At 33.4% G+C, this 13,477-nt stretch overlaps 1 protein-coding gene across 3 annotated transcripts in view; it reads right to left on the bottom strand.

Annotated features, from left to right (window-relative positions):
• Window positions 1-2,614: 2,614 nt before the first annotated feature.
• The window catches only part of LOC149569632 (GTP-binding protein), a 242,567-nt gene continuing 231,704 nt past the window's right edge, over window positions 2,615-13,477 (bottom strand). For all 3 annotated transcript variants that reach the window (XM_089822343.1, XM_089822345.1, XM_089822344.1), the window contains 2 exons: window positions 3,278-3,415; window positions 2,615-3,094 (listed from right to left, as the gene is read on the bottom strand). In XM_089822343.1, the coding sequence (XP_089678469.1) occupies window positions 2,771-3,094; window positions 3,278-3,415 (462 nt within the window). In that variant the 3' untranslated portion in view covers window positions 2,615-2,770. The remainder of the gene's footprint in view (window positions 3,095-3,277; window positions 3,416-13,477) is intronic.

Here is a 13,477-nt window from a genome sequence, read left to right as displayed (position 1 = left end):
AGTTAGGTATCCAATCAAAGAAACTCAACGCATATCCCTTGAACAAACAATCAGAAATCTTCAAAAAAATTTCTTTGATTTCTACATTTTTCCAAAGCAAAAAAATTAATCTATCTGAGTATAGAGAGATACTTACCTGGCGGCCACAAATGTCCTCCATCCAGTCAATCAAAAGTTGAAGGTGTGCTTTGGGTCCGTTCCAGTAGGCAAAAAGATTGAAATCTTGGCAATCATGCCAGCACTCCTCACTCTCTTGATTACTGATGATTAAAATGTTTTCTTCACAATCTTCAGAGTGGAATCGAGGATTCTTTGGGCGATTATGTATCACCTGGCCTGTTCTCTGCTCTCTACGATGTGTCGGGATATAAAAAGGAGACAACTGCGTTTTGGTTGCTGCTTGCTAATATGAAGGGGTTACAATGGGAGCATGGAAATTGAAACCCTTTTGCCTTAGGTAAAAGGGATTCAAATTAAGCTTTGCATATTTGGTGGAATTGAAAATGAAAATTTGCCTATCTAAGCTTTCTAAGGTATGGATACTTGAATCCAACTTATGTTGCGAATCCACCAGTTGGCTGGGAGGAAGCATTTTAGGTTTTTGAATTGCAGACTTATTGGAATCCCCATCTTTTAATTATGTGAACAAGGTGAAGGAATTTGTCGATTCGTCCCTACGATGCCCTCCGTTTATTGTTTCTTTCCTACGTGTTTGTCTTAAAGGGCTACTTGCATAATACCAGGGAGATGATTTGACAAACCCTAGTTTTTTGCCTTTCGAAAACCTTTTGGCTAAATGCCTGCCTGCATGATTTGAATTCACATGATTCACATATTTTGTATTTTTCGCTCTGCCTGCCATTTTTTTCTGTGTAAGAATGTCAAATATTTATTATTATTGTCCTTGAAATTGAATTTTTAATTAGTATATTTTTTTAAAATTTAATAAATTTTAATATCTTGTTATTGGTATTTATTTTTAAGTTTATTAAATACAAGTTAAATAATAGTTATATATTTTTCAAGTTATATAATATTTTATTTCATAATAAAATTTTATACAATTTGAAATTAGATTTGTATAATATTTTTTAAATTAAATTATATTCTATTTCATAAAAAAAAAAAAAAAAGTTTTAAATTATATAAAATTATTTTTTTCTTAAATTTTTTAAATGTATTATTTTATGAAGCAATGTATTAATTTTTTATTCATATTATACATCACATTTTGAAAATTATAACATTGCAATATTACTTTTAAAATGAAAAATGGAATGTTAAAATATATGAAATATTAAATGACCAAAAATACAAAGCTCTAACTATATAAATATTTATTCTTTATATAGTATTTTAAATTAAAATTGCATCTAGAACTTCGTAAGAGTAATTCCGTGGAAAATCGTGTGCTGCGTCAAACTCCAATATATTCTACCAAATTAATTTGTGTTCACACCACTGCCATAGTATTTATTTTCTTCTTATTTCTCTATCTGCAAAAATACATGAAAAACCCAACAAATTATGTGCCAACCAATCAGAAAATAAGAAATAATACATGATAATTGATTTATAAAATCTAACCTTCGAAATATTGCACTTTTGTGTTTGTCTATTGAAAAAAATTAATGCTGGGAGAGGGCAAACTAAAAAATAAGACAGGGACTAATAAAAATTGTCTTGTTAAATAGAGTGCTAAATTTATGACTATTTACATCACATAAATTGCGATTTTTAGGACAATTTTTTTTTGCCAGGGCTTGCAACTTTCAGCCCATTCTAATTACAAAATAGTTTTTCCTTTTGTTTTTTTCCTCAATAAAGAACACCCTTTCCCATTCAAAAATAGAACGCCCTTTCCTATACAAATTTTTGTATATTTACTTTTGTTTTCAAAATCTATACATTGATGTTGGCCAGTATAAAATCTGATATTTTCGTGTTTGTCTATTGAAAAAAATTAATGATGGGAGAGGGCAAACAAAAAAAAAGATAGGGACCAATAATAATTGTCTTGTTAAACAGAGCACTGAATTTATGACTATTTACATCACATAAATTGCAATTTTTAGGACAATTTTTTTTGCCAAGCCTTGCAACTTTCAGCCCATTCTAATTACAATAGTATAGATATCTTAAATAAATCTATCTAAAGAAACACCGATAGATATCCATTACAAAATAATTATAATTTAATTTACTATATCTAAAATTATTTAGATTTCTTTTGTCTCCATTTATTTGAATCTTTACTAACTTATGCCATTTTAATTTTAATTTCTAAAAAAAAAATGATTTATATCTCTAAATATTATAATTTAAATAAATATTTAATATTGTATTTATTAAATTATTTTTAAAAATATATTCTATTTATAATAAGATTTAAACTTTTGACATGTTTTTGTCTTTTTTCCTCAATAAAGAATGCCCTTTTACATTAAAAAATAGAACGCCCTTTCCCATACAGATTTTTTTGTATGTTTACTTCTGTTTTCAAAATCTATACATCGATGCTGCCCAATATAAAATCTGATATTTTCCTGTTCAGTTAGACTGAAGAAGTTTAACTACTTTACTTGGCAATGCCACGCAACAGGGAAACCGCATATTGCAAGCAAACGTTCTATTCAAAGATATACACATTTACTTTAAAGAAATTTTGGCATCACGGTTACACAGAAATGGAACAGAAAAAACCAAAAACACAGTGAAATGTATGAAATGAATAGTTTACTAAACAAAGTGTAAGAACTTCCAAATTATATTACACTTTAGGGGAACTGACAGAATCCCTTTTATCAGAAGGTATAGCAGAGGAAGCTTTCGAGAATTTTACTTTTTTGGGAGATTTAACTTTTGGAGAATCTTTTCGTTTTCTCTCAACAGTTCGCTGTAGGACTCTTAAGGGTATGCCACCTAGATTGAAATCTTCTTTCAAACTATTTGACAAAAACCGTAAATCAGTATCTGAAAGTTCGGTTGAGCCAGCTACAAATGCAACAAAACTTGGTGGTCTGGCCTTGACTTGAGTCAAATATTTCACCCTTGGCCCGTGGGCCTGATCTTTCCATGAATGTCTGGCCATCACCTGTTGGAAGGAAGCAATCAACATTCATATGCTCAAGTATGGTGGCCGGCAACACTAATGATTTTAGTGACATGGGTTCCAGCTTCCCAGCTTGAACGGAGCAAACTTTCAACAGTAATTCAAAGTTCTTACTTGGATATTTAGAAAACAAAAGCAGGAAATAAAAATAAAGTGGTGAATCACCTTTCGAAGCCAGCGGTTAAGTTGTGCTGTTGGTAGTCTTGCACACCATTTATCATAAGATTCTATAATTTTCCTCATGACAGCTGCACGTCCTTTTCCTTCTAATGCAGAAATAAATACAGTAGGTATTCCTGTGACCTGGAAAGCAGAAAATTGCAATTATAATCCAAATAGGACCTGCAGATTAATGTCGTCAATCATATGTAGAGGCACCTTGACGGATGGGAAATCTAAAATATAAGAAAACATATTAAGAACGAACGTTAGGGCCTAGAAGACATAATATACTTGTGTGTACACACACATATATTTCAGTGGGCGCTAACAGGAAGGGTAAAGCGTACTAAAGTTCCTTCAATGTTACTTACAAAACATGGTACAAAACTTAAAACTACAAACTACAAACTACAAATCATTTTCCTCCGTCAAAAGATGTCTGAAAAAGTTTTATGCACAAATGGATCAACAAGGGTGGATATAAGGTATTATTCGCATTATCACATTTTCTTTTGATTGGCACGCATGATTTCATGTGGGAATCCCAAGAAGCTAAGTTGCTAGTTTCTGGTACAGGAATGGATAGAAATTCAGGATTCAGGTATGCTGGTATGACTATTTTACCAGGTAAGGAATGGCTGTATATATATACAAAATTGAAAACACGTTAATTTCATATATGTAAAAGCATTGAAAATTTTGACGATTGCCTAAGTAGAATTAGAAATATGTACCTTATATTATAGAAAAAGCTTCTTGATCTAAGACATCACTCAGTTTAACAACATTTGAACCAGAAGCAACCATAATGCCATTCCCACTAGCTACTTATTTGTCAGATTTTAATCATTATCTGAAGTGGCTCTAGCAAACTCAAACAACTGCATCCAAGTTGGTACATTTACGAGTTATTTCCCTGTGCTCGTTATATCCTTGCGCTCATAGTCAGCTTCCTTATGTGATGGATGATGCAAGTTGGCATGGACACAGATCGTATCATCTGTTTTCTTTTTGAAGCCAACTGGCTATGCTCGCTTAAATAGATAAAGGAGTACGTACTCCAATTATAATCAGAAAAAGAACTTGCAATATGTTGAAATTGGAGAAAAAGTCAATACAACTTTGAAATTTGAAAGAGTTGTTAGAAAAAACTTATCTATGAAAAAATATTCATTGCAAAAGGCTGGATGTATATAGAATCGTGGCTATCTTGTACTTCAAAACTTTGAAAGGCTTTATGGAACTCTTCAGCAACTTCTCTCTCTATATGATGTCATTTTCCCAAGCTAAGATAGTATCTCTGTGTCGTAATATTTGGGAATTATACAAATGCAAGGGTGTGGCCACCTTGTTACGACTGTACATTGTTGAAAACCTCGTACTTGGCAACTTATTGCCAAGGGCCCAAAAATGAGGCAAAAAATTGGTTTACTCAACAACTTTAAAAAATGGTTGAACCTAATTAGAAATGCATTTTTGTTTTTGGCAGAATCTAATAAGTAAGTAAATGAGTAAAAAAAAGAACTAAGCCAAGTCTAGATGTGTTTAAATGCAAATTGAGTACAAAGAGGCATCCCCATGTGGAATGTTGATGGTTAGTAGCCTAATAGTCTGAAGAGAAATTAAAATAGCAAACTTTCTTTGTAAAGCTATAAGTTATACAAGTACAATATCAAAGTAGTCTACAGATGTAGATGGTGCTAGCTTTGGCAATGATTCCTCCTCGTTATCCTCAACCTCCTTATCCTTCTCAATGTCATCCAATCCTCTATAAACCCACCCTCCTCCATAGCCCACCTCTCCAAATCATAGATCTCTTCCTCTCTAAACAATTGCTCCTATGATGTCCAATCATTGTAAGAATCCATGTCATCCAAATCAAGTGGACTAGTTGGGTTTTTCTCTATCTTCCTTGGGTGCAACCAAAGGTTATATTGCACAAAGCCAAGGTCATTGAGGCATTTGTGCACTAACTTGTTCCTATTCTTCATGTGGATGGGCTCAAGCGAGCTCCAATTGTGTTAACAACTGGATGAACTAGAAGGCCAGCATAAGATTTGAAGGGCAAGTCTTTGCAAATTTGAGACATTTCCACCCCAAATTTGCCATAAAGCATCTGCAAAATAAAATATTGAAGAGCAAGAAAGCAATGTGAAAACATATTTTAATTTTTTATCTACTTATCATACACATGGAACACTCCAAAATTTCAAATATTATACCTTGGGGTTTGAGTGTTTCTTCCTCTCTTCACCATGTCTAAAAAGAATGGCTTGCCTCTTGCATTCTTGTACATGTCCAACTCGAAATAAAAGAGGCCTCTTGCATTCCTGTACATGTCCAACTTGAAATAAAAGAGGCCTCTTACCTCAACCTCGGGTATCATCTCTTGCATGCATTTAGTGAGGCTCTCTCTGATCTCTCAATTGGTATTCGGGTAGGATGACAAGAATAGAAAATGACAGTTGAGGAAGTACTTTGTCACATGAATGCGCTAGTGGGGTTAATTGCTCCACTTATCAATAATTTCCCGCATGGGATCAAATTTGAGATTAGCCCCCTAGTAGAATTTTTTTGCAGCCTCCTTGGCCATATCCATGACCTCGTAGATATATCCCATTGGGGTTTGATCTCCATCAATCAAGTAGAAAACTCTACCCAAGGGCTCCAACTCCAATGCCTACCTTTGAAAAGTACAAAAAGATGAATCAATTTAAAGTTACAAATTAATAATGAAAGACTTGAATACAACAAAAAATTAAATATTCAAGTTTTAAAGTTTCCAAGTTTACCTACACAATCTTTGTAGCTCTTTGTACAAAATCGTTGTCGAAGACCATAGATTCAAGACATTCTACATCAAACTTGTTTGAATAACTTGAGTCTAGCCATACTTGACTCACAAACATTTGCTTCAAAGAAGAATACTTTGCAACATTAAGAAAATCATTGCAATCTATGTTTGCATGGGTACTCGTACCCATACCCCTAGGACATGTATTGGGTACTGGTACACATACCCAAGTACTGGATACTCAATGGGTACTCATTGGAAAACATCATAAGGACCTTGATTAAGATTTTTAATCTCATTTTCTCCTAAAACATTTTAAACCCTAACACTTTCTTTTCCAAGTTTTGACTATAATTAAAATTGTTTAAAGCAAAATACTTTGTTTACTATATTTATGAGCCATGTGGAATTCCCTCGTAGTGAGTCCTACGATTGACTGGTTGATGAACCATCTTCCACGTCTCTTGGCACAAACTTTCTTGACCCTACAAAACTCACAAGAAGAGATCAATAGGGAGAATAAAGGCCAACAAATCCTTCAAAGGTACGAGGAAAATAGATGAAGGGAGGCAGAGGAAGGTAATGAAGATAGAAAAAGGCAATGCATCCTAAGGAGAAAAATAGTTAATGTGAAACCTTCTAAACAAAGACAAAACCTGCAAGGAGTAGATAGACAATTTTAAGGACATCCAGTGGGCCTTAAGATTAGATTAAGCAAATCGTAGAAAAAGGCTAAGAAGATTTCAAAAGAGATGACTAGAAGGAGGGTTGCTTGTGGGGAACCACGAGAGCATTGCGTTAAGTGAACCAGTCGAAGGCGAAGGGTACATGCACAACACAAAAAAAGGATACCACACGGAAATAAACGTTGACAAACTAATCGAAGAAACCAAAAACTAGTTAAGGAACCTAACCCTTACACCGTGTACGAAAGAAAGAGAAGCCTGAAAAGAAGCGAAGGAGACTAGGGTCAAGGATAAGGACTTAGAGGATATTGGTGCAGTTGAGAGAGTCAAAGGGACATAGGGGCACAGTGGTCAAAACAACCCATCTACTTCTAATACATTTATTTTGAGATCTCAAACACCGACTACAAACAAAACCATAGTAATGTCACAGAAACAAAAGTTACCTAAATTCACAAGGGACAAGGAGGAGGATCTCATATGGCACTACCGAATGTGTGAAACAATTTGGAGAGCTAATGGAGTGAATGATCATGATGAATGCACTCAACAATTTCCAACAACTTTTCTTGGAGTAGTCATAGATTGATACTCTAACATTGATAAAACAAAAGTAAGTACGTGGGATGACTTAAAAAGAATTTCAGGATGAATTCTGATTGCTTCGGGATGATAATAAAATCGTGGTAGAGATCTGTAGTACGAAGCAAGGAAAGAATGAGTCCGTCAAAACGTATAATTTATGACTAAAACAACTGCTAGGGAAAACAGACAGCTAGCCAATTGAGAACCTGAAGAAAAGGTGGTTCGTAGAAACCCTTTCTTAGGAAGATCAAAATTGTTCCTCCCACATTGAGTGCAAATGCATACAACCAAACCATGGAATTGAAAAGTGAAAAAAAAGATTAAAAGAAAAAAGAACAAGTCATAGGATGATAACAACTCCTCAGACAAAAGCAACAATGACAAGGACTTCAAGAAGTTGGTGCAAATCCTTCAAAAAGACATGCATAGAATGATGGAGGACTTCAAGGCGATGAAGGGGAGCAGTATTAAGAATGATGAGGGGGAGGTATGGTGCATGGATTGCAAGGAGGAGAGTCATGTAAAGGGCACATGCCCAAAGAAAACATTATGTGACATTTGCCAACTTTGGGGACATTCCACGAAGGAATGCCCATATGATATGAAAATAAGGAATCAACAAGTGCTTTTCACATAGGAGCTCCATCCATGTCCACAACAATAGGCACCCCCTAGCAGACAAACACCACTGCATCATCTCGTGTATATATTGAACAACTGACCATGAGGGAGAAGTATCAATAGTACCAATAATAATAATAATTGAAGCTAGACCCAACATGATGCAAAAGGGTCGACCGATGATTTAGTGACTTTGTAGGGCATAAAAAAACAATGTTGTAATGAAAGATAGTTAGTCTTGGGTTTGGGTAGTTAGGAAGTGAGGGGGTGCATTGGTTGGTCTTCCTACCCAACCGACCTCTATTTAAGAACATTGAAATATGAATGATGTATGTGTTGTTTTTTGTAATCAATAAAGAATATTGGTTTCCCTCACCAATTTTGAAAACTGAAAATGCATTAACAAAAGGTGATACAACAATATGATTTTTTCATGAAATAGATATCTTCCTAAGCACAATCTGGCAGTTCACACAACTTAGAAATAGAATACAATTCCTGGTTCTACACTCTGCACATAAGTATTTCAGAAGAAGACTTGGAACTTGAAAATGTTAAGAGGAATTAATTACAGTTAATATTTCCAAATATTTCACACAACTCCTGACATGTGCACAGTACTTCAAGTCATAAAAGATGCGAAGTGAGATGTAATTTTAAGTTTTCTAACAAGAAACACAATAAAATGACATCAATCAGTCACAGGCTCTGAAATTACATGCTTCAAATCTGATACAGTTGTCACATCCCCTATTTTGTTGAATAATAAAATAAATAAATCGATTAAATAATAAATTATAATATAATTTATTATTAAATACATAATAAATTGTCTATTCTATAAATTTAATAAGACGAGAATACAATATGAACATAGCAATATAATAATAAAATTAGATAAAATATTTTAATAATATAATATGCGACATTACATTATAATATGAACAATAAAATAAAAATAGAAATATTATTGCTAAAATATATTATATAATCCCTTGAATATGATTAGTTAAGAGAAAATAATTAGAAATATAATGCCCGTTCGCTAGAGACACATCCCTTCAAGTGTGACCTAACATAAGATATAAAAGGTGAATTACCTCATTGGAGAAAGGGCATGATATAGGGGATTTCTACAGTGAATAAGGAGAAGATACAAACATTAATAAAATATATCAGAATTGAACAATGGTTGGCATTCAGACACACACACCCAACACTTCATATCCACGCAGAGGGAATAGGAAACAAGTAAGGAGAGCATTAGAGAAACTATTAATTCATGTAGCAGACAGACTTACCTGCCACTAGAACAGAGGAGGAAAAATAAGAACATTTAATAATCAACACCTTATCAAAGAACAAAGAGTGAACAACAAGAAGGCTGAAGCATTAGATACTGAACAAACTTCCTTGAGAGGGAAGTTTGAACAGAATGAATAATAACAAATGAAACATCATGAATACAGATAACTAGAAGGAAATTCCAGTCCAGAGTGACTCTCAAAAGAAATTACAATTAGATGGAGGATATTCTTGGTTGCTTGTCACCATATCTCATCAATTGAACAATATTGATTGCATAGACTTAACCAGAAAATAATATAAAGAGATCAACAAGAGACAGTATATCAAATAGGTAGAAACCTACAAAATGGATAAGAAGCCATGTTCATCACTTGCAGAGATAGAGGAGATTATCGGGAAAGGAAAACAACATAGTCTAACTCGGTCAGGAAACAAGAGCATTGGAACCAAACCTGAAAAGTGTTTACAGCTATAGATAGACACCAACAATTACATACCAATTATTAGAATGAGATCACATCATCATTTGAAGAAAAGTCAATATTCTGAAAACCTTATACAGAGATCTATGATGGATATGTGGATACAATAAGGGACAGATTATTAACGGGAAGATTGAAAACAAGAAAATACGTCCAGATTATAGTAAGTGAATACTGCAAGAGACTAGGCATCATGCATGTCTAGTCATACATATCGAAAGTATTGAATTTCTCTTCAGACATCTACAGCTACCATTTGGCGTGTTGGAGAATTATGCATACATGTAGATTAATAAAAATAGTATTACTTACATCCACATATAAGGAATTCAGAGGCAGAATGGAAATATAAACAGATGTAGAAGAAGCATAATATAAACAGTATTCCAAGCCTACTAATTAATATAGAATTATATGAAGTTTATGGCCAAAGAAGATAACTATATAGAATTAATAAAAGGGAAAATATCTTGGAGATATAAGGACAAGCCCAATAGATATATCAAAGATCTATGCAGATGTATAGAGATGAAGTCAAAGCAATAACTTAAGAGGAACTTGATTTACGTAATTATACAATTCCATCAAGATATATTTTAAGAATGGAGTACAAGTTTTAATGGAAAGAAATCTTTTAGAGTAGATTGTAAGGCGAATAGTCTTAAAGCTCAGTAGTCAGAGGAGGGGACATTACAATAGTAGAAAAATAAGCACAATGCCTAAAAATGAAAAGGCTCTGCCCTCCAAAAACTGACCCCTTTCTCATAAAATGAGACGTAAATATCAACAAAGATCATAAGAAAAACCTTGAAAAAGTGGATAATTCGGATTTGGAAGAAATTGGCCCAAAATATAACTCTCTTGACTCTAAAACGATGCCAAATGTGTCTCAAATTCTGCCCCTGCCATGTGTCCATGGTGACAACTCAACTGTACTTAAGGAAACTCCAAAAATGTCTCCAAAGATACAACAACTCTCCAAGTATAGGTCAAACTTTTCAAGTGTCCACAAATCTGTAAATTCCTTTGCCTTTAAGGGCATACTCAAAAGTTGGCAACTAGAAATGCCACCTCTCCTTATGAAATTAGAACTTGATAATCAATTTATAAGATTACCAATTATCAAGCTTGAAAATGGAAGAGAGAAAACCAAGGGTTTCAACCCTCCTTTCATGCCGCCTTCTACTGCAAATTTTGGAGGTTCTCAAGCATCTTCTGCTACATGTTGATGCATGTTTACTATGAGAGATAGCCTTATATTATCCATTTATGTTATCAGCAGCTGTATTGGAGAAATCAGCTATTTTGAAGGTTTTGACATCAATTTTCTGATGACGTTTTCCTACATTTTTGGCTTCTCTTTGACAGGGTCTTTGTAAACCATGTGGCCGTCATCTGTGAGGAAATCTAGAATCTTTATAAGTTATCAAATGGAAGACTGCAGCTTCACACGAATTTCAGCATGAGATTCGGCTTCTTTTGTCCATTTGGCTTGAAACATGGGTGTACTAAGGTGATTTTACTTGGTCTCTTTTTCCATTTGACATGAAATTTGTTGTGGCAATTAAAGCCTTTCCTGGAGCTTATCATGGCTAATTTTATGACATTCTCAATGCCAAACTGAAGCTTATTTGGCTGCCATGACTTGGTCTTTCAGCTGGAGCAAACGTGGCTTTTGATTTTTCCCATGATTGTTGTTGACAGTAACTTGCCGTGAATTCATGAAGGTAAAACTCATTTATGATGCCTCATTTCTGATTCATTTGTTTTCCATCAAACATTCAGGACTTTCAAATTTGAATGTACTCATTTAAGGGTTTTACATGGATAAGATTTTTGTTGCTTTTCTGATGATTTACTTCAAACAAAATCACACCCTCTTTTGCTTCACGACTATCATGGTTATAAAATACAGGCTGCATATCTGGATAAACTTTATTTATTGGTCCTCCCTGAATCATACTCTTTGCATTCCTTTAAGAATAAATGAGGATTACCCATTTTTAGTGAACAGGAAAAACAAAACATCCTTTCCTTCTTTCCACAATAAACAAGTTTTGTTGATATTTCTCTTCTGTTGATTAAAACTCGGTTTAATTCTTTGCTGTAATATTTCTTTCTGTTGTTGGTAAAAGTTGAATGTAATGTTCCTATATTAGACCCCTTAGAATTTTTATTTAAATCCTGGTAATTCCAATTACAAGAGACCAATTTCTCTCTATAATTGAAACTTAACTCTTATTTGTCACATGTGAGTATCTGAAAGGTGATCTGCAGATGTGTATAATATCAATACCCTTATTTTAACATCAACGTAATTGTCTATTATATTGGTATGAAATAATTCTGGTTCAGGATGACTTGATTAAACAATCAAAGTTCACTGCTTCTGATATGATTATTTTCTTCTGCAACTTTCTCAACTTATTAAACTAATTCAAATCCCACATCCATGTTTTATAAGCCCTTGGCAACACAGAATATATAGAGTCACTTTATTTAGAAGAGACTACATAGTTTAATTTCCGCTGACTGTATTTTTCCGTGCCCATAATCTCTGTAACGTTGCCTTCTCCATGTTCACTGCATTCCTCAGTTCTCATCCATGAATTCCTCATTAACGCTACATATCTATGCAGAATTTTTCCCATTATTTCATGAATTCGCTAGTTCTAATCATTCTTGTTCCTTGCATATATGTGTGTCCAATAAGACTGCTTGCTGATGCAGAACAAATGTGTAAAAATGTTTATATAAGTGTAATTGGGATGCTGACCCAGCCGTAACTGATATTCTGTAGAACATTCTTGTATTTCCTTGTATTATCACAGTCATAATTATTTTGGACAGTGTTCTCATAATCTAATTTTTTTATTCTCTTTAAATATTCACCCATCAGAAGTTTGATTATATTATGGAACAGGCCTTTCGTGGAACATAAGATTGTTCCATTATTTTTCTTCCCTATGAGGACATATATTTTTATTATTGAAATTGGCTTCTTTTGATTGTCTGAATGGCTGACTGCTAATTTGTATTATTTCTAAGTAATTCCTTTTGTACCCCTTCCATGCCTTTGGGCAAGGTTTCCACTCTTTATTTATATGGATGTTTAGACTTCTAAGAGACACGTCTTGTCTCTTTATTCAATCAAACAGGATTAATTATGTCATAAATAGATTATCATTAGCTATTTCAAATCATAGGTTATTGTTTTATAATAATAATTTTAATTATATTGATAATATATAATTTGTTAATGAAATATCATTATTTTTATAGATTGTTAATTATATTATAACATTGTTCATTTCTCTTTTTTTATATATATTTTATATTTTTATTTAATTAATTTTTTAAAATTATTTTATTATTTATTAATTTATTTAATCTTATAGTTTAAACTCTATCATTATAGAAATCTTATCTCAGAAATAGGGACATTACATTGAAGCTGTAGGATAACATAGCTCTTTTATTTACTGATCTCCATATGGATTGATAGCACCCAAAGATCTGGTATTATTATGATTGTGATCAAGCTCGTACTCATCACTCTGTTCAAGATCTTCAAACCCTGCTTGCACATCACTTCCTTCGTTACTGTCAACTTGTCTCAATTGTTTTAATCAGCACATGCATTACCAGCATTAGTCCTCTCCTCAAGTCTCATACTTCTTTGAAACCTTCTTGCACTAAACAAATTATTCTAGCCCTACACAACTAG

The sequence above is a fragment of the Cupressus sempervirens genome, chromosome 3 (genome assembly GCF_028749045.1).
Source record: "Cupressus sempervirens isolate cs-2001-9-10 chromosome 3, ASM2874904v1, whole genome shotgun sequence".
Taxonomy (NCBI): domain Eukaryota; kingdom Viridiplantae; phylum Streptophyta; class Pinopsida; order Cupressales; family Cupressaceae; genus Cupressus; species Cupressus sempervirens.
Note: the sequence above shows the minus strand (reverse complement) of the source record. Positions and strands in the feature narration are given on the sequence as shown.